The sequence below is a fragment of the Erythrolamprus reginae genome, chromosome 13, assembly GCF_031021105.1.
Source record: "Erythrolamprus reginae isolate rEryReg1 chromosome 13, rEryReg1.hap1, whole genome shotgun sequence".
Lineage (NCBI taxonomy): Eukaryota > Metazoa > Chordata > Lepidosauria > Squamata > Dipsadidae > Erythrolamprus > Erythrolamprus reginae.
In genome coordinates, this window is record NC_091962.1 from 3,762,172 (window position 1) to 3,783,652 (window position 21,481).

General features: G+C 43.7%; 2 protein-coding genes across 2 annotated transcripts; both read right to left on the reverse strand.

The window, feature by feature from the left end:
* Positions 1-2,498: 2,498 nt before the first annotated feature.
* Positions 2,499-5,691, reverse strand: LOC139175438 (cystatin-like). Its single transcript, XM_070766563.1, has 3 exons — positions 5,467-5,691; positions 3,420-3,545; positions 2,499-2,546 (listed from the first exon to the last, which is right to left on the reverse strand). Exons 1-3 carry the CDS (start codon positions 5,689-5,691, stop codon positions 2,499-2,501), a joined length of 399 nt encoding a protein of 132 aa, XP_070622664.1.
* A 10,903-nt stretch (positions 5,692-16,594) lies between these two features.
* On the reverse strand, positions 16,595-19,546 carry LOC139175170 (cystatin-like). Its single transcript, XM_070766080.1, has 3 exons — positions 19,197-19,546; positions 17,672-17,797; positions 16,595-16,901 (listed from the first exon to the last, which is right to left on the reverse strand). Exons 1-3 carry the CDS (start codon positions 19,410-19,412, stop codon positions 16,800-16,802), a joined length of 444 nt encoding a protein of 147 aa, XP_070622181.1. The 5' UTR covers positions 19,413-19,546; the 3' UTR covers positions 16,595-16,799.
* Between the last annotated feature and the right edge of the window lie 1,935 nt (positions 19,547-21,481).

Below are 21,481 nucleotides of genomic sequence, written 5' to 3' on the forward strand. Positions count from 1 at the left end.
GGAGGGAGGGGGAACTAGGGGCAGCTCTGTATAAGGTATTTTAGAATTTAAGTACAACAAATACACAAATAATAATTACACTGTGAAATGATACAATATGTACAACAATATATGCCTGCTCTTTTTTAATTCTTGTATTATAATAACAATTTATTTTAAAAAAATAATAATAATAGTAATAGTTTTAGGTTGTTTCTCTCCTTCATAACTTTCCATCCGTTGTTCCTTGGCTTGCCTTCTGGAAGATAAATTGACCCCCTCCTGTTTGTGGTAGCCCCTCAAATATTGGAATACGTCTATCCTGCCTCTCTTAGTCTTACTGAATTTGTGCAATCGTTCTTTGCAATTTTTTGGTCTCCACTACCCTAATCCTTTTTGTTGCTCTTCCCTGGCCTCTTTCTAGAGTCTCAATAACTTTTTTTTAAATATCTGCATGCGAGTATGGTCTTATGCAAAACTGCATGCGATATTCCAAGTATGGTCCTATCAAGGTATTATTATGCAGAAGTAATATTTCATATCTTTCCACCTGTTGCTTCTTCAGGTGCTTTGGAGAATAGGTTGACCCCCGTTTTCTTTGGGGCAACCCCTGAAGATACAAACACCGCTATTGTGTCACCTCCTAATATTTTGGATTGAAGTCGTCCATGAAAATAATTAAAACCTCCTTTGCCGAGGTGGCTGCTGAGCTCAGAGGAAATACATTAGAAGCCTAGAAACCTAGAAGATTGACGGCAGAAAAAGACCTCATGGTCCATCTAGTCTGCCCTTATACTATTTTCTGTATTTTATCTTAGGATGGATATATGTTTATCCCAGGCATGTTTAAATTCAGTGACTGTGGATTTACCAACCACGTCTGCTGAGGTTTGTTCCAAGCCTCTACTACTTTTTTAGTAAAATAATATTTTCTCACATTGCTTCTGATCTTTCCCCCAACTAACCTCAGATTGTGCCCCCTTGTTCTTGGGTTCACTTTCCTATTAAAAACACTTCCCTCCTGAACCTTATTGAACCCTTTAACATATTTAAATGTTTCGATCATGTCCCCCCTTTTCCCTTCTGTCCTCCAGACTATACAGATTGAGTTCATGAAATCTTTCCTGATAGGTTTTATGCTTAAGACCTTCCGCCACTTTTGTAGCCCATCTTTGGACCCGTTCAATTTTATCCATATCTTTTTGTAGGTGAGATCTCCAGAACTGGACACAGCATTCCAAATGTGGTCTCACCAGCGCTCTATACAGCGGGATCATAATCTGCCTCTTCCTGCTTGTTATACCTCTAGCTATGCAACCAAGCATTCTGCTTGCTTTCCCTACTGCCTGACCGCATAGTGGGCTGCCCATCTGTCAGAAATTAGTGCAGGTTTTCCTTGGGGGTCATGGGGTTGGACTAGATGACCTCCAAGGCCCCTTCTGTTAATTTCTTTTCCAAGCATAAAGCAAAGGTCATCTTTTGACAGGTGGATAACGAGGATTCTACAGAGCCAGGGTGGCGCAGTGGGTAGAGCGCAGTACTGCAGGCCACTAAAGCTGACTGCTAAATCTGCAGGTCAGCGGTTCAAATCTTATCACCGGCTCAAGGTTGACTCAGCCTTCCATCCTTCCGAAGTGGGTCAAATGAGGACCCAGATTGTGGGGGCAATAGGCTGGCTCTGTTAAAAAAAAAGTGCTATTGCTAACACGTTGCAAGCCGCCCTGAGTCCAAGGAGAAGGGCGGCATTAAAAAATCGACATTTGGAACCCATATCTCAAACGTTAACACCCTTGAAAATGTCCAAAGATACTTCACCAGAAGAGCCCTTCATTCCTCCACTCGAAACAGAACACCCCACGAAACTAGACTTACAATCCTGGGTCTTGAAAGCTTAGAACTACGACGCCTTAATCATGATCTAAGTATTGCCCACAAGATCATATGCTGCAATGTGCTGACTACTTCAGCTTCAACCACAACAACACAAGAGCACACAACAGATTCAAGCTTGATATTAACCGCTCCAAACTTGACTGTAAAAAATATGACTTTAGTAATCGGGTTGTCAAAACGTGGAACTCATTACCGGACTCTGTAGTATCATCCCCTAGCGCCCAACATTTTACCCTTAGACTATCCATGGTTGACCTCTCCAGATTCCTAAGAGGTCAGTAAGGGGCGTACATAAGCGCACTAGAGTGCCTTCCATCCCCTGTCCTATAGTCTCTCCTATATCTCATATTTCTTCTCTATTATATCCTCTATAACCTTAATTGTGTATTATTGTGTATTGGACAAAATAAACAAATAAAATAAATAAAAAATACATTGCGTTGTGTTTGTCAAAACCTGACGGTTGGATGGGATTTTGACAAGAAAAGGACACAAGGCGGAAACATTGTTCTGACAGCTTTATTAAGATTAATGAACAGAATTGGCAAAATTATTGATTTGTCTCAAAGATGAACATGATAGAAAAGAGGAGAAGTTATTATCTCCCTGGATGTCAAGGAACCATTTCAGAAACGCAGACGATGTGAATTTGGGCTGAAGGAAACCGTCTCATTCTGGATTTGGGTCAGAAGAATCAAAGCTTGGCGTGAACCCAGCTTGCAAACCAGAGGTTGATTGGCTGCTGGACACACTCAGAATCCTTAGCCGGAGCAGAAGAGGTCCTATCCAGGTTTTGGTGTGGCACAGGAGTTCATAGACACTGCCATTTTCTTCGGAGGGGAGGGTAGAGTGTAAACTGTAAAGAAGCAGGTTTCTCTCTGGAAGGGAAGGAGAGAGAGAGAAAAAACAGAGTTGGAAGGGACCTCGGAGGTCATCCACCTTTGGAATACTGTGTTCAGTTCTGGAGACCTCACCTACAAAAAGATATTGACAAAATTGAACGGGTCCAAAGACGGGCTACAAGAATGGTGGAAGGTCTTAAGCATAAAACCTATCAGGAAAGACTTCATGGACTCAATCTGTATAGTCTGGAGGACAGAAGGAAAAGGGGGGACACGATCGAAACATTTAAATATATTAAAGGGTTAAATAAGGTCCAGGAGGGAAGTGTTTTTAATAGGAAAGTGAACACAAGAACAAGGGGACACAATCTGAAGTTAGTTGGGGGAAAGATCAAAAGCAACGTGAGAAATTATTATTTGACTGAAAGAGTAGTAGATCCTTGGAACAAACTTCCAGCAGACGTGGTAGATAAATCCACAGGAACTGAATTTAAACATGCCTGGGATAAACATAGATCCATCCTAAGATAAAATACAGAAAATAGTATAAGGGCAGACTAGATGGACCAGGAGGTCTTTTTCTGCCGTCAGACTTCTATGTTTCTATGTTTCTATCTAGTCCTTTGCAGAGGGGGCTGCTGAGCTCAGGCAAGGCAGGAAATATACCATTAAACCGCAAATATATAACCGGAAAGCCAATCTCACCTCCGGATTCCCTGGAAATTGCTCACATTTCTGGATCTGCTTATGGCTCATCATCTGACCGGCCTCCTTTTTACAGGTTGTTTTCATCATCTTCACCTTAAGGTGGTATGTGCCCTCGGTATCCTCCTGGATTTAAAAAAAAGAAGAACGTGGCTTTTTAATTAGTTACAAAACACGATCGGCTTCATCGGTTGCAACCCGGAAAGGACTTTATGTCTTGAGAGCAGCAAGAACATCAGTTCGAGAGGAGAGATTTCCGTATCAGATACAAACAGCAGAAATCATGTGACTTTAGTCCTAGGTAAATATCCCTTAAAACACCCTCTAAGTTCCCTCCAACATCCTCAAACCCTTGGTGTTTGGTGCCCCGGTGGCACAGCAGTTAGAATAGGAACATAAAAACATAGAAGACTGACGTCAGAAAAAGACCTCATGGTCCATCTAGTCTGCCCTTATACTATTTCCTGTATTTTATCTTACAATGGATCTATGTTTATCCCAGGCATGTTTAAATTCAGTGACTGTGGATTTACCAACCACGTCTCCTGGAAGTTTGTTCCAAGGATCTACTACTCTTTCAGTGAAATAATAAGATTTCCGCATCAGGTACAAACAGCAGAAGTAATGTGGTTTTGGTCCCTGATAACAGTCCCTTCCATAGAGCACCCCCTAAACTCCCTCCAGCACCCCCAAACCTTCCTGTGAAGAGCCCTGGTGTTGCAGTGGTCAGAATGCAGCATTGGAGGCGAACTCTGCCAACTGCCAGGAGTTCGATCCTGACCGGCTCAAGGTTGACTCAGCCTTCCATCCTTCCAAGGTTGGGAAAATGAGGACCCAGATTGTTGGGGGGAGGGGGGGGGCAAATACGCTGGCTCTGTAAACAGCTGAGTATGATTTCAATGATTTGCAACTGATTCTGTTTGTATGTGGGTTGGATTGGATAGTTCATTAGGATTTACTAGGGGTTTTCCTGTTCTTTTACTAATGCAGTATTTGAGTTTGTTTATTGTAGGGGCCATTTACTGTTGTAAGCTGCCCTGAGTCCCATTATTTTATTTTATTTATTTATTTATTTATTTATTTATTTATTTATTTATTTATTTATTTATTTATTTATTTATTTATTTGTTTATTTGTTTATTTGTTTATTTATTTAATTGATTAATTAATTAATTAATTAATTAATTTTGTCCAATACACAATGAGAGTTTTAGTGGGCACAGTAGTCCCTCGCTATACCGCGCTTCACCTACTGCGGTTTCACTTCATCGCGGGTTTTCAAGAAATATTAATGAGAAAAATCATTCGCGGATCTTCGCTGGTTCGCGGGTTTCTGAGGAAGTCGATCGGCAGATTTAAACAGCCCGCCGAACTCGATCGGCAGGTTTTTTAAAAAATATATATATCTAAAATTGTAAATACTGTATTTAAATACTGTATCTAAAATAAATACTGTGTGGGAAGGGTTTATAAACACTTAAAACAATGAAAACTTACCAAACAATTACATTATAAATACTTAAATAAGTACTATCAGTCGATAAATTCCCCATCGCGGATTTCACCTATCGCGGCCGGGTCTGGAACGTAACACCAGCGATAGGTGAGGGACTACTGTATATATATATATAGAAGAAGAGATATAGGAATAGAAGAAAGGTATAGGAGATATAGGAGAGCAATAGGACAGGGGACGGAAGGCACTCTAGTGCACTTGTACTCGCCCCTTACTGACCTCTTAGGAATCTGGAGAGGTCAACCATAGATAATCTAAGGGGAGGCATAGAAGTCAAACAAGTTGAGTTGAGTTATGTTATGTTAAGTTATATGTTATGTTATGTTATGTTATGTTATATGTTATATGTTATGTTATGTTATGTTATGTTATGTTAAGTTAAGTTGAGGGGGGCTGTGAAGCATCATATATGTCTAACGGCTCTTGCTATTGTTGCCGGACGATTTCTGAGTCCTTCGGCTACTCCAAGGATCCAACGAGGCTGCCCAGCCTCCCCCACCACCCAAAATCCTCCCCACCTCCGACACAAACCTTGAACCAGGCCTCCAGAATGCGGGGCTTGGAATAGTTGGGACTGGTACCATTGTCCTTATTATATTGGTCCATGGCCGCGTCGAGGGCTTTCCCCACCCCAGGATCTATGCTGCAGGTCTCTGTCCAACCCTCCGGCGTCCACATTGCCACCTCCGGGGACACCACCAGGAGGGCCCCGAAGAGGCCGAGAAGGCCCGGGATAGGCAGCCGGGGGTGCACCATGGGCCTTGGCGGGAGAGAGCGCAGCTGACAGGCACAGGAGAAAAGCGATTGATCTGAGCAGTTTTATCCGCACCGACTTTGATGTTCCGTCTTTGATCTGCAGGAGCTGCGGGTGGCAGCGGAGTATACCTCCGTGGAGGCCACGCCTAGTCTCCAGAAGCCCCGCCCCCTTGGCTGGACCTTTTCCCCTTCCCAGGTGAGAAAAGCCTCCGCCCTCTTTGGGTTCCCCTCTGGCCCAATTTTTCCCCCCAGTTGAGGTTAGGTTGACATCGAGAGTGGGAGACTGGACAATTAAGATGCAGGGGAACCCCTCCCACAATTCTCTCCCCCCCCCCAAAAAAATACCATGGACAGGAATCCCCCAGAGGTTACTATTCATGGACTGCCATTAAAAGGTTTCTACCTCTTGTGCCTTTCCAAAGCAGAAGCTGTGGTTTCCTTTATACATGGGGATAATGAGGATTTGGGGACCCCCAGGATTGTCACCCCCTCCCCAAACCACGTAGAGGAAGCCCTCCCCCCTCCTCTATGGACATTACTAAGGCTTTCCTCCTGCTAGTTCTCAAGAAGCTTTGAAGAAGAGCCTAGGTTGCCCATTTATAGTTTTAGATGATATTGTTCTGTATCTATTTGCATTTCTATTCCTATTATGATTGTAAACTGCCCTGAGTCCTTCGGGATTGGGCAGCATAGAAGTCAAAAGAAAGAAAGAAAGAAAGGAAGGAAGGGTTGAAGGAAGAAAGAAGGAAAGAAAGAGGAAAAAAGAAAGGAAGCGTTGAAGGAAGAAGGAAGGAAAGAAGGAAGGAAAGAAAGAGAAAAAAAGAAAGAAGCAAGCAAAGAAGGAAAGAAAGAAAGGAAGGAAGGAAAGAAGGAAGGAAGAAAGAAAGAAAGGGTTGAAGGAAGAAGGAAGGAAAGAAAGAGAAAAAAGAAAGAAGGAAGGAAGGAAAGAAGGAAAGAAAGAAAGAAAGAAGGAAGGAAGGAAGGAAGGATGGAAGGAAGGAAGGGTTGAAGGAAGGAAGGAAAGAATGAAGGAAGGAAAGAAAAAGAAAGAAAGACAGAAGGAAGGAAAGAAGGAAAGAAAGAAAGTGAAAGAAAGAAGGAAGGAAGGAAGGAAGGAAGGACGGAAGGAAAGAAAGAAAAAGAAAGAAAGAAGCAAGGAAAGAAAGAAAGAAAGAAATGGTGTAGGGTCCCATGTTGGGCAAGGCTAGGGGGTTAGGCCTTGCGGGCTAGGGACCACCAAAATTTTCTCACGGACCACCAGTGGTCCAGAGAGCATCAGCTGGCGAGTGCTTTTCTAGTCCAACCCATGGCTGCAGCATATTCTCTGTCCCACAAAGCTATGCAAAGGTAGCAGACCATCACCAACCCCCAAACTTACCTGGATTTAAAAATAAGTACTGTACGTGGCCTTTTCATTAATTACAAAAGACGATCGGCTTCATCAATTGCAACCCGGAAAGGACTTTATGTCTTTGAGAGCAGCGGGAACATCAGTTCAAGAGGAAAGATTTCTCTATCAGATACAAACAGCAGAAGTCATTTCGTTTTGGGTTTTCCCCTCAAAACACCCCCTAACCTCCCTCCAGCACCCCCAAACCTTCTCTTAAGAGCCCTGGTGGCACAGCGGTTAGGATGCAGTAATGCAAGGTAACTCTTCCAACTGTCAGGAGTTCGATCCTGACTGGCTCAAGGGTGACTCAGCCTTCTTTCCGTCCAAGGTGGATAAAAGGTGGACCCAGATTGTTGGAGGCGGTAGGCCGACTTTGTAATAGTGGGCAATGAAGCAATGTGAAGTAATATCTAAGGCTAATTGCTGTTGCTGTCCTCCCTTCCCTTCCAATGCAGGATTGCAAGCTAATTCTGCTTACTGCAAGCAGTTTGATCCCAACCGGCACAAAATTAACTCAATTTTCCGAAGTTGGTAAAATCAGGACCCAGATAGATGGGAGCAAATATGCTGCTGACTCCAAATCGCTTGGAGAGGACTGGAAAATGAAGTGGTAACCGCTAACCACTCTTGCAATTATTTATTTATCTATCTATCTATCTATCTATCTATCTATCTATCTATCTATCTATCTATCTATCTATCTATCTATCTATCTATCTATCTATAGAAACATAGAAGACTGACGGCAGAAAAAGACCTCATGGTCCATCTAGTCTGCCCTTATACTATTTTCTGTATTTTATCTTAGGATGGATATATGTTTATCCCAGGCATGTTTAAATTCAGTTACTGTGGATTTATCTACCACGTCTGCTGGAAGTTTGTTCCAAGGATCTACTACTCTTTCAGTAAAATAATATTTTCTCATGTTGCTTTTGATCTTTCCCCCAACTAACTTCAGATTGTGTCCCCTTGTTCTTGTGTTCACTTTCCTATTAAAAACACTTCCCTCCTGAACCTTATTTAACCCTTTAACATATTTAAATGTTTCGATCATGTCCCCCCTTTTCCTTCTGTCCTCCAGACTATACAGATTGAGTTGATTAAGTCTTTCCTGATACGTTTTATGCTTAAGACCTTCCACCATTCTTGTAGCCCGTCTTTGGACCCGTTCAATTTTGTCAATATCTTTTTGTAGGTGAGGTCTCCAGAACTGAACACAGTATTCCAAATGTGGTCTCACCAGCATCTATCTATCTATCTATCTATCTATCTATCTATCTATCTATCTATCTATCTATCTATCTATCTATCTATCTATCTATCTATCTATCTATCTATCTATCTATCTAGTCCAATACACAATGAGGGTTTTAGTGGGTATATATCAATATACACATAGTAAAATACATGATGAAGGTTATAGAGGAGATACTCATAGTAAAATATATCTAAGAAATAATAGAAAAGAAGATATAGGAATAGAATATATCAATGAAAGAATAGAAGAAGAGATATAGGAATAGAAGAAAGGTATAGGAGATATAGGAGAGCAATAGGACAGGGGACAGAAGGCACTCTAGTGCACTTGTACTCGCCTCTTACTGACCTCTTAGGAATCTGGAGAGGTCGACCGTAGATAATCTAAGGGTAAAGTGTTGGGGGTTTGGGGATGACACTATGGAGTCCGGTAATGAGTTCCACGCTTCGAGAACTCGGTGACTGGAGTCATATTTTTTACAGTCAAGTTTGGAGCGGTTAATATTAAGTTTAAATCTGTTGTGTGCTCTTGTGTTGTTGTGGTTGAAGCTGAAGTAGTCGCCGACAGGCAGGACGTTGCAGCATATGATCTTGTGGGCAATACTTAGATCTTGTTTAAGGCGTCTTAGTTCTAAACTTTCTAGGCGCAGGATTGAAAGTCTAGTCTCGTAGGGTCTTCTATTTCGAGTGGAGGAATGAAGGGTGAAAAGTCTGGACTCCGGTAGTTATCAAATCAAACTGGTTTATTCATGGCAAGAGAGAATACAAACACTGGAACGGTAGAATCGCCGGAATGAGGGCAACGGCTAACCCGTTGCCCTTTTATACTCTTTTTAACGCGGGCTTTTATCAACTGACACACATTTAACTTTCGCGGCTATTTTCTGAATAGCCGCGTCTTAACCAATCGCAGATTTTCTGCGAATATTTTTAAACAAACACAACACCCCTCCCTCTTCGGCTGAGACCATGATTACGTGTTAATCCACGTCACATAGTCCTGCAAGCGGATTGGTGGTTTCACAGATCTCTGGGACCTGCGCAGTTCATTTTGCTGGGAGCTGCTTGCCTGGACGGCTGGCTCCGTTGCTCCGCTAAGGCTAGTCTCTGACGGGCCTGGTTGCGATGATGCATTTTGATCTTCGCCGGCCGCCAGGGGCAACAAGCAGCCATCGCTGGAGTCTCGAGGTGGTTCTGGTAAGTCCTCTATTGGTTTGTCTACAGTAGGTAAAATGTCTGGGTTAGTCTTCATTCTTTTGCGTAGTTGGTCGACATGCCGATGCCAACTGCGCCCATCTGTTAATATTACAACGTATGTTTTTAAACCTGTTTTATCCAACACTGTGCCATCTTTCCATTTATCGTTTGAATCATAGTCTTTGGCATAAATTAAATCCCCGATGTTAAACTGTCTCTCACTTTGCATTTTTATTTCTTTTTGGTCATTCTGGTAATTTGGGTGAATTCTGTCTAATTTAGACCGAAGGTTTCTGCCCATTAAAAGTTCTGCCGGGCTTTTGTTTGTTGACGCTGACGGCGTAATATGCTGAATGGTTAAAAATTCATCAATTTGTTGTTGCCAATCTCCTAGTGGTGCTTTGTTTAATGCTTCCTTTGTGGTTCTAACCATTCGTTCTGCTTGCCCATTAGCTTGGGCAAAATGAGGTGGAGTGAGCACATGTTTTATGCCCTGGTCTGCAAGAAATAGTTCCATTTGACGGGCTGTTAACTGAGGCCCGTTGTCAGATACCAAAATGTCTGGAATACCATGTGTGGCAAACATTTTCCTTAATGCCTTTATAGTTGCACTAGTAGTTGTGGATGCCATGAGTTCAATTTCCAGCCACTTGGAATATGCATCCACAACCAGTAAAAAGGATTGGCCCCTGATTGGTCCTGCAAAGTCAATATGTATTCTAGACCAGGGCCCTCTTGGTGTTGGCCACTCTGATGGTGTAACTTTTGGTGGGTTGGGTCTTGTTCTCTGGCAGGGTATACAACCACCCACCCATGACTCTATGTCCTTGTCCAACCCTGGCCACCATAAATGACTTCTGGCAATAGTTTTCATTTTGACTATTCCTGGGTGACCTATATGCAATAACTGCAATGCTTGCTTCTGTAAGGCTTTTGGAATAACAACCCTGTCTCCCCACAATATACAATCTTTTAACACATTTAATTCAAACTGTCTATTCTTAAAAGGTTGAAATTGGTTTGGTTGTTGTTCAATTGGCCATCCCTTTAATATCCATTGTTTAATATATTTCAAAATTGGATCTGCTTGTGTCTGATTGGCTATTTCTGTTGCTGTTAATAACGTTTGTTTACTAGATTCAATTAATAAAACGCTTGAGGCAGGGGCTGGATCATTGACTAATTCTGTTTGGGGGCACCTGCTTAATGCATCAGCATTTCCTATGTCTTTCCCCCCCCTGTGGATTAATGTATAATTGTAAGCGGCTAGAAAAATAGTCCAGCGAGTCATGCGAGGAGAAAGAAAGGCGGGAGTTTGTTTGTTTCCCGCCAAAATGCCTAAAAGCGGTTTATGGTCGGTGATTAACGTAAAGGGCCGACCACAAAGGTAGTAATGAAAACGTTTAACTCCAGCGACAAGGGCTAACGCCTCCTTGTCGAGCTGGGAGTAATTCCTTTCAGCTGCCGAAAGAGTTTTAGAATAATAGGCTATTGGGGCTTCTGTGCCGTCCGGAAAATTATGGCTGAGGACGGCTCCTATGCCGAACGGTGAAGCGTCGCAGGTTAGGGATAAGGGCATAGCTACATTATATTGTACTAGGACACTATTGGAGGAAAGTAAATTTTTTACTGCTTGGAAAGCGGCTTGTTCTTTTGGTCCCCACGTCCAGGCAGAGTCTTTCTTTAGGAGGTTATGAAGCGGTTCTGCCACCGTCGCTTTCTGTTTAAGAAAGACGGAATAAAAGTTAAGGAGTCCTAGGAATGCTTGTAAGTCTGTCTTATCTGAAGGGGTGGGGGCATTTCTTATGGCATCAACTTTGTCATTTGTGGGGTGAATCCCAAAACGATCTATTGTAAACCCCAAGAATTCAACTTTGGGCACAGCCCAAGAACATTTGTCTGCTTTCAAATGGAGTCCTGTTTCTTTAAATTTGGTTAAAACGCGCCTGATTCTGTCCCATAACTCAGATTTGGATGTGGCAGATATTAATACGTCGTCGAAATATGGAACGACCCCAGGAATATTATTTAAAATGCGTTCCATCAAACCCTGAAAGATACCTGGGGCGGTAGAGACTCCAAACTGGAGCCGGGTGCATTTAAAGGCACCTCTATGAGTTACGATTGTCTGGGCTTCAGAGGTGTCTTGATCTACGGTGAGCTGTTGATATGCCTGTGCCAGGTCCAACTTCGCGAAGATGGACCCATTTCCTAAGGTGTGCAAGAGTTGTTGCACTACTGGGATTGGATAGGCATTATGCTGTAGTGCTTTATTAATCGTGGCTTTATAATCTGCGCAAATTCTAATAGAGCCATCCGGCTTAACGGGCGTTACAATAGGAGTTTCCCATTTAGCGTGGTCAGTGGGAACTAAAATGCCCTGAGCTATTAATTTGTCCAATTGTTCATCCACTTTAGGCAAAAGTGGAATGGGGATTCTGCGGGGCTTTAATCGAATGGGCGAAATATTTGGGTCCAAATTAAACGAAATGGGGTTGCCTGTATATTTTCCCAGAGCGCTAGAGAAAACTTCGGGAAATTCTTTCAATAAATCATTTGGGTCAAAAGAGTCACATACATTGTTAACCCCTGAAATTTCAATACCTAAAGGTTGTAACCATCGAAGTCCCAGTAATGAGTGTTTAGGACCGTCAACCACTAACAGAGGTAAAAACCCTTGAAATTTTTTAAACGCAATAGGAACATTTAAACATCCTAACACTGGAATTGAATGGCCCTGAAAATCACTCAAACCCGGTTCCCACGGTTGCAAGTCAGTTTGTTTTACACGAGGTAAATATAATTTAAGTTTTTCCCAAGGCATTATGGAATGTCTGGACCCGGTGTCTAACTCCATTTGGCAGGGGTGGCCGTTGAGGAAAAGAGAAACAAATAGCTTGTTTTCCGCAGCGGGAAAATTGCAGTTTACGGAAGAAGGGGAGTTACCTCGTTGGTTAGAAGAGGGCGAGTTGTCAGCCGGGCGGGAAACGTTGCGCGAAAACGGTGGTCGTCGATTCCTCGGTGAAAAATAGGGTCGTTGGTTTTGTTGAGTTGCTGGAGTTGGGTTGGCGGCGCGGCAGACTTCGGCGATGTGGCCGCGGCGCTGGCAACGGCGGCAGTAGGCGTCCTTGAAATGGCAGCGAAAACGAGGGTGGTTTCCGTTGCAGCCGGCACATCTGTCTGCACGGGAGGCTTCTTTGGCGTCGTGGTCGGATGCTCTTCGGATTTGGAGACAGGTGTCGTCTGGAGTAGCTGATTCTGAGTGTTTTTCATCAGAAGGGCAGGCGTGCCAAGGTGATCCATCAGGAATGTGATGAACGGTTGCGGTTGCGCGTTTAATTTCGGCAACAGATGTTTCAGATACCTCGGAGGCTTTTGCTGCCTTAAGAATGTCTTGGAGAGAGGCATCCTCATCAACTAAGTATTTCTTCTGTAGCGTGATATTGGTTAGACCGAAAATAAGGCGGTCCATGAGCTGTTCCTCTGGATCCTTGTATTTGCACTTCGGGAGGAGTGCGCGTAGGCGAGTTATGAAATCGTTGGTGGATTCTCCGTCCGCTTGCCTCATCTGAGCGAATTGATGGCGGTATACGCGGACAGGAGTCGTCGGCTGATAATGGGCGGCAAGTTTTGCTTGTAGAGTTGACCATGCGACGGTTTCCAGGGTGTCTGGGTCAACGAGTGTAGAGGCTAGGCTGTAGACTTCTGTGCCGCAATAAGCGAGGAATATAGCTTTCTTTCTCTCGTCATCGGCGTCATGGAGATTGCTCGCTTTCAAGAAAAATGTAAATTTGGACATATACGAGGTCCAAGCTTCCGTCTCGGAGTTGAATACGGGCGGCGGTGGAGCCATGGCCGAGTTCATGGCTGCGTTAGCGGGAATCCCACCTTCGTCGCCACTGAAAAGTCTGGACTCCGGTAGTTATCAAATCAAACTGGTTTATTCATGGCAAGAGAGAATACAAACACTGGAACGGTAGAATCGCCGGAATGAGGGCAACGGCTAACCCGTTGCCCTTTTATACTCTTTTTAACGCGGGCTTTTATCAACTGACACACATTTAACTTTCGCGGCTATTTTCTGAATAGCCGCGTCTTAACCAATCGCAGATTTTCTGCGAATATTTTTAAACAAACACAACACCGGGCTCTTATGGTGAAGTATCTTTGGACATTTTCAAGGGTGTTAATGTCTGAGATGCGACATGGGTTCCAAACAGATGAGCTGTATTCGAGGATGGGTCTGGCAAAAGTTTTGTAAGCTCTGGTAAGTAGTGTGAGATTGCCAGAGCAGAAGCTACGTAGGATTAGGTTTACAACTCTTGAAGCCTTCTTGGCTATGTTGTTGCAGTGGGCTTTGGCACTTAAATCTTTTGTTATTAGTATACCAAGGTCTTTAACCGAGTGGGGATTATCTGTGATAATTTGATTATTCAGTTCGTATTTGGAGTTCAGATTGTTTCCAGAAGAATCCCAAGTCCTTTGGCTACTCCAAAGATCCAACAACACTGCCCCCCCCAAAAAAAAGTCCTCCCCACCTGCAGAAAAACACCTGCCACTGCAGCTTCAGAAGTTGCAGCTGCTTGTAATAGTTGATGAATAGCTGTCACCTCTCTCCTGGTTGAGAAAGGCTCCAAACCAGAGCAAACGTTTCCAGACGTTTGGGAAAGAACCCAATTTCTTCCCTTTTCAGCATACAAAAACTTTTGCCAGACCCATCCTTGAATACAGCTCATCTGTCTGGAACCCATACCACACCTCGGACATCAACACCCTTGAAAACATCCAAAGATACTTCACCAGAAGAGCCCTTCACTCCTCCTCTCGAAACAGAATACCCTACGAAAATAGACTAACAATCCTGGATCTAGAAAGCTTAGAACTATGACGCCTAAAACACGATCTAAGTATTGCCCACAAGATCATATGCTGCAATGTCCTGCCTGTCAATGACTACTTCAGCTTCAACCGCAACAACACAAGAGCACGCAACAGATTCAAACTTAATATTAACCGCTCCAAACTTGACTGTAAAAAATATGACTTTGGCAATCGAGTTGTCAAAGCGTGGAACTCATTACCGAACTCAGTAGTGTCAATCCCTAACTGCAAACATTTCTCCCTTAGACTATCCACGGTTGACCTCTCCAGGTTCCTAAGAGGTCAGTAAGGGGCGTGCACAAGTGCACTAGAGTGCCTTTCGTCCCCTGTCCAATTGTCTCTCCTTAACTCGTATATCATATATCTTTTCTTCCTTTCATATTTCTTCTACTATATTTTTATATCTTTTCTTCTATCCTTTTCTTTATATATAATACAGTGTTCCCTCAATTTTCACGGGGGATGCGTTCTCAGAGCGCTTGCGAAAGTCGAATTTCCGCGAAGTAGAGATGCGGAAGTAAATACACTATTTTTTGGCTATGAACAGTATCACAAACCTTCCCTTAACACTTTAAACTCCTAAATTGCAATTTCCCATTCCCTTAGCAACCATTGAGATGATTACTCACCGTGTTTATTTATTAAAGTTTATTTTAAAAAATATTTATTAAAGGCAGGTTAAAGTTTGCTGATGACATATGTCGTCATCGGGTGGGAAAAACCATGGTATAGGGAAAAAACCTCGCAAAGTATTTTTTAGTTAATATTTTTAAAAAACCATGGTATAGACTTTTCACGAAGTTCGAACCCGCCAAAACTGAGGGAACACTGTACAGTGATCTCTCGATTAGCGCGGGGGTTACGTTCCAAGACCTCCCGCGCTAATCGATTTCCGCGTTATAGTGGTGCGGAAGTAAAAACCACCATCTGCGCATGTGCGCCATTTTTTTCATGGCCGCACATGCGCAGATGGTGGAGTTTGCGTGTGGGCGGCGGGGAAGACCAAGGGAAGGTTCCTTCAGCCGCCCAACAGCTGATCTGCTCCGCAGCGCGGAAGCAGCAAGGAGCCGAAGATGGGGTTTCCCCGTTGCCGCGCTGCGGAGCGGATCAGGTGTTGGGCGGCTGAAGGAACCTTCCCTTGGTCTTCCCGCCGCCCAGGCAAAGGGGAAACCCCAAGATCACTTGCCGCTTGCCGTATTGCAGCTTGGAGCCTTGCTTCGCCTCCTTCGCTGCAATACGGCAAGCGGCAAGCGATCTTGGGGTTTCCCCTTTGCCTGGGCGGCGCTGGGGCCATGCGGAGCCGCTCATCTAGGGGGGCGTGGACCGGCAAGGTGCCCTCCGCTCTCTCTCTTTCTCTCCCTGTTACCGGTGTGGTATAAGAGAGAGAAAGAAAGAGAAAGGAGGGCGACTTGCCAGTCCACGCCCCCCTGGATGAGCGGCCCCGCATGGCCCCAGCACCGGACTCCGCCGTTGCCTCCGCCTCTGCAGCTGAGAGGCCACGTCCACCCCCTCCTCGGTGTCCCCGGCACCCAGTGTCCCCACGCCGCCTCCACCTCCCGGTAATGCGCCCGACCTCTGCCTCTCTCTTTCTCTCTCATATACCACGCCGGCAACAGGGAGAGAAAGAGAGAGAGAACTAGCGTGGACTTATTTTTTATTTTTTAATATTTTATTTTTTTAATTAATATTTTTTGAAAAACCGCGTTGCAGCGTTTCGCGCTAATCGAGACCGTGCTAATCGAGGGATCACTGTACTACATGTCTATTCTCTTTAATATGTATTGTGTATTGGAAATAAATAAATAAGTAAGTAAGTAAGTAAGTAAGTAAGAAAGAAAGAAAGAAAGAAAGAAAGAAAGTAAGTAAGTAAGTAAGTAAGTAAGTAAGTAAGTAAGTAAGTAAGTAAATAAATAAATCTGGCAGCTGTTGCAGTTCCAAGCAAGGATGCTCCAGTGACCTCCGATGGTCTCTCTTCCTCCCAGTACAAGTCAGGGGTTTCAAAGACCCCATGGATGGGCAAAGCAGAAGCCCAGGGCAGACCCCCATTTCCGCCAGCTGGACAAAGCAAAGGCTTTCCAAGAGAAGCCCTTGTGTCCTTGTGTTGTGTTTGTCTAAAGGTTGGACAGGATTTGGACAAGAAAAGGACACAAGGCGGAAACATCAGCCTGATAGCTTTATTAAGATTAATGAACAGAATTGGCAAAATATTGATTCGACTCAAAGATGAACATGATAGAGGAGAAATGAGAAAAAATCCACCTGGATTTCAAGGAGCCATTTCAGAAATGCAGGAGATGTGAATTTGTAAAACGTCTCCTTCTTGATTTGTGTCAGAAGAAGCAAAGCTTGGTTTGAACCCAGCTTGCACACTCGAGGTTGCTCAACTGCTGGACACACTCAGGAAACAGACAGTGATTTTCATGTGCAGCCTGAGCCTAAATAGAATTAGCTCACGGTAAACATGCATGTAGCAGATTGGTCTCTGGAAGGGAATGGGAGAGAAAAACAGAGTTGAAAGGGACCTTGGAGGTCATCTAGTTCAACCCCCTACTCAAGCAAGAGACCCTGTAGCATTCCAGACAAACATTTGTTGTGTCTCTCTATAAAACCTTCCAGTGCTGGAGCTCCCACAACTTCTGAAGGAAAGCAGTCCCAGGGTTAATTTTTCTCACTGTTCGGAAGTTTCTACTTAGTTCTAAGTTGCTTCTCTCCTTCATTAGTTTCCATCCATTGTTCCTTGTCCTGCCCTCTGATGATTTACAACCCTCCCTCCTTTCTGGCAGCCCCTCAAATGTCGGAAGGCTGTTATCCTGTCTCTCCTAGTCCTACTTCCCTAATCCCCTTTGCTGCTCTTCTCTAACCGCTCCAAACTTGACTGTAAAAAATGTGACTTCAGCAACCGAGTTGTCGAAGCGTGGAAATCGTTACCTGACTCAGTAGTGTCAACCCTTAACCCCAAACATTTTTTCCCTTAGGCTATCCACGATTGACCTCTCCAGGTTCCTAAGAGGTCAGCAAGGGGCGTGCATAAGTGCACCAGCGTGCCTTCCGTCCCCTGTCCAATTGTCTCTCCTTATCTCATTTATCTTTTCTTCCTTTCAAATATGTTCACCTATACTTTTATATCTTTTCTTCTATTCTTTTCTTTACTTATATTATTACGTATCTTTCTCTTCAATGTGTATTATGTATTGGACTAAATAAATAAATAAACAAATTAAAAAAATAAATAAATTGGCCATCCAATCTCACCTTCGGTTTCCCTGGGAGGAGGTTACATTTCTGAACATTCCCATATATGATTTTCAGACCGGGCTTCTTTTTACACCTTGTTTCTGCCAACTCCACCAAAAATCGGTAATCCAGCCCAGTTACCTTCTGGATATAAAAAATAGCAACGTGGCCTTTTAATTAGTTGCAAAAGGTGATTGGTTCATTCATTGCAACTTGGAAAGCACTTTATGCCTTGCGGGCAGCAGGAATATTGGTTCAAGAGGAAATATTTCTGTATCAGACACAAACAGCAGAAATTAAGTCCTTTTGGTCCAGGGTAACAGCCCCTCCATTATAACACCCCCTTAGCTCCCTCCAGCACCCCCCAAACATCCGGGTCCACCTTCTGCCGCACGAATCCCAGGGACTGATTAAGTCCACAGCGTTGGCCTTCTCCGGGTCCCATCGACTAAACCAGTGTTTTTCAACCAGTGTGCCGTGGCACACTAGTGTGCCGCGAGACATGGTCAGGTGTGCCGCGAAGCTCAGAGAGAAAGAAAGCAAGAGAGAGAGAGAAAGAGAGAAAGAAAGCAAGAGAGAGAGAAAGCAAGAGAGAAAGAAAGCAAGAGAGAGAGAAAACAAGAGAAAGAGAGAGAAAGAGAGAGAAAGAAAGCAAGAGAGAGAGAAAGAGAGGGAGGGAAGGAGAGAGAGAGAAAGACATAGAGGGAGGTAGGGAGAGAGAAAGAGAGCAAAAAAGAGAGGAAGGAAGAGAAAGAAAGAGGATGGAGAGAGAGAGAGAGAGAAAGAGGAAGGAAGGGAGAGAAAGAGGGAGGGAGAAAGAAATAGAGTGAAGGGGAGGAAGAGAGAGAGAGAGAATTTTTTTGTCCAAACTTTTTTAGCCGCCCCCCCCCCTCAATGTGCCCCAGGGTTTCGTAAATGTAAAAAATGTGCCGCGGCTCAAAAAAGGTTGAAAATCACTGGACTAAACAATGTTGTTTGGTGGGATGCAGGGGAGAGCCTTCTCTGTGGTGGCCCCGACACTCTGGAACCAACTCCCCCCGGAGATTAGAATTGCCCCCACCCTCCTTGCCTTTCTTAAGCTCCTCAAAACCCACCTCTGTCGTCAGGCATGGGGGAACTGAACTACCCCTTTCCCCCTAGGCCTATACAATTTGTGCACGGTATGTTTGGTTTTAATAAGGGTTTTTAAATTATTTTAAACATTAGATTTGTTACATGCTGTTTGTTACTGTTTTTAGCCGCCCCGAGTCTACGGAGAGGGGCGGCATACAAATCTAATAAATAAATAAAATAAATGAATAAAATAAACCCTTCTATGAAGAGCCCTGGTGGTGCAGTGGTTAGAATACAGCACTGGAGGCGAACCCTGTGTACTGCCAGAAGTTCGATCCTGACCGGCTCAAGGATGACTCAGCCTCCCATCCCTCCGAGGTAGGTAAAATGAGGACCCAGATGGTTGGGAGCAAAAACCGGTTAGAGGGCTGGATGCAAAACCCTGCGAAATGGCATATAAACCCTCCCCACCTCCAGTCCCGATACAAACCTTCCCAAGGCGCAGCACTTTGAAATAGTTGCCGCTGTCTGTTCTGTCCTTGTTGTAACTCTCCATGGCGAAGGCGAGGGCTGTCCGCGTCCCCTCATCAGTGATGGTCAAGTCGGAAAGACCCTCGGGGTTCCCCAGGAGCGGCTCCGGGGGGAGCATCAGGAGGGCGGCGAAGAGGCCGAGGAGAGAGGCGGCAGGCAGCCGGGAGTGCACCATGGGGCTGGCCAGAGAGAGAGAGAGAGAATCGCCGGCAGGTAGAGAAGCAGCAAACCGACCTCGATGAATTTGCCTTCGGTCTGCAAAAGTCGCAGGTGGCAGCGGGGCTCACCTGCGTGGAGGCCACGCCCATTCTCCCAAAGCCCCGCCCCTTTGACAGGACCGTCCCCCCTTCTTAGTTGCTCGCCTCCTCCGCCCGCTTTGGGTTCCCCTCCCGCCCAATTCTTCCCCCTAGTTGAGGCTCGGCTGAAGTCGGAGTGTGGGGAAGGGAAGGGGGAGACAGTTGAGTTACTACTCGCGGTCTGCTCCAAAACCTCCGCGCTCCTGCTAGTTGTCTCTCTCTCCCCCCCCCCCACCGAGCAGGCCAAGGGTGCGTGGTTGGGCTAGATGACCTTCAGGATCCCTTCCAGCTCTGTTCATCTGTCCGCCTAGATGTGTGTTTCCTTTTTTTAATTTTTAATTTTATTTTAATAATGAGAAACAAAGCAAAACAAAACTAAACAAAACAACAACAACACCAAAAACGTACTCCGAGTCTTCAGCATACAATAAACAAACAAACAAACAAATAATAAATAAATAAATAAATAAATAAAATACAACCATACTTACAAAGAACAAACACAAAATCAATCAACTTAATATGTTACACTTCTCTTTTCTTTTCTTTTTTAATAAATATATTTATTGATTTTTTTCCATTTTAAAAACAATACATAACCATATTTATACTTCTGTTTTCAATGATTCTTTTTCTTAAACGTTAATTAAATTCTTTTTTTTTTCCCTTTTCCATCCAGCTATAGAATTTCCCCTGTATAGTGTAATAATCTTTATTTTGTTCATTCTGTCATCCCTATGTTAGTTTGCTTAATATGGGACAATCTAGCATTTTCCTAATCACCATTTCTTCATTTGATATATTTTCTTTCCCCCCCCCCCCAGGTTTGTGCAAACACCAACCTTGCTGATGTTCATGTATGTGTTATCAAATAGTAATCTTCCTTTCTGTGCTGTCCTCTCCTTATTCCCAAAAGATCCATTTCGGGTTTTGTTTCCAATCCATAATTTAGAATTTCTTTCAACCAATTTGGAATCCTGGACCAAAATTTTGTTGCTTCCGGGCATCACCACCAAATATGACAATAGGTACCTATGGCAGATTTAAATCTCCAGCATTTATTACTTATGTTTGGGTGGATTTTGGCTAAACGTGCCAGGGGGGGGGTTGTTACAGCCTATTTTGGGGCATCCTTGGGGAAGTGTTTTTAATAGGAAAGTGAACACAATCTGAAGTTAGCTGGGGGAAAGATCAAAAGCAACATGAGAAAATATTATTTGACTGAAAGAGTAGTAGATGCTTGGGACAAACTTCCAGCGGACGTGGTTGGTAAATCCACAGGGACTTAATTTAAACCTGCCTGGGATAAACATAGATCCATCCTAAGATAAAATACAGGAAATAGTATAAGGACAGACTAGATGGATCATGAGGTCTTTTTCTGCCATCAGACTTCTATGTTTCTATCCTATAGTTGTCCTAAATATACATACATACATACAATGTTCCCTCTAATTTTTTTTGAGGGTGGGCGGAAAAGTATAGTGTCTGAGCGGCAGTCCCTTCGGGACTGAGCGGCACAGAAATAATAAATAAACAAACAAACAAACAAACAAACAAATAAAAACCCCACCCTTTTTTGCCTCAGAGAATATCAAAATAAAATACTTTACTGTGTGTCTATAACAGTGAGCTCATAATAGGGCAACTCTATCAATATCAAAATGCCACTTAAATAGTTGAGCTAGTTTCAAACTAGATTTTGATTTTCTTTCTCTCTTCCTTACTCCCATTCTTTTTCTTTCTCTTTTCCTTCCTCTCTTTTTTCTATCTGTTTCTCTCTCTTCCTCTCTTCCTCTCTCTCTCCTTCCCTCTCACTCTTTCCCTCTCGGCTTCTGGGCAGGTTTGGAAAACTCTGAGTTGATGATGATTTTTAAGTGAGCGATTGCTCACTGCTCAGCTTAGAGGGAACTATGCATACATACATACATACATACATACATACATA

What these genes read in the sequence shown, in the direction of transcription:
- LOC139175438 (XM_070766563.1), bottom strand. Translation starts at nt 5,691, where the DNA reads ATGGTGCACCCCCGGCTGCCTATCCCGGGCCTTCTCGGCCTCTTCGGG. An exon ending in TTCTGGAGGCCTGGTTCAAG is followed by an intron (nt 3,546 to 5,466) that starts GTTTGTGTCGGA and finishes TTTTAAATCCAG; the next exon opens with GAGGATACCGAGGGCACATA. An exon ending in AATTTCCAGGGAATCCGGAG is followed by an intron (nt 2,547 to 3,419) that starts GTGAGATTGGCT and finishes ACCCAAATCCAG; the next exon opens with AATGAGACGGTTTCCTTCAG.
- LOC139175170 (XM_070766080.1), bottom strand. Translation starts at nt 19,412, where the DNA reads ATGGTGCACTCCCGGCTGCCTGCCGCCTCTCTCCTCGGCCTCTTCGCC. An exon ending in AAGTGCTGCGCCTTGGGAAG is followed by an intron (nt 17,798 to 19,196) that starts GTTTGTATCGGG and finishes TTTTATATCCAG; the next exon opens with AAGGTAACTGGGCTGGATTA. An exon ending in TCCTCCCAGGGAAACCGAAG is followed by an intron (nt 16,902 to 17,671) that starts GTGAGATTGGAT and finishes ATTCCCTTCCAG; the next exon opens with AGACCAATCTGCTACATGCA.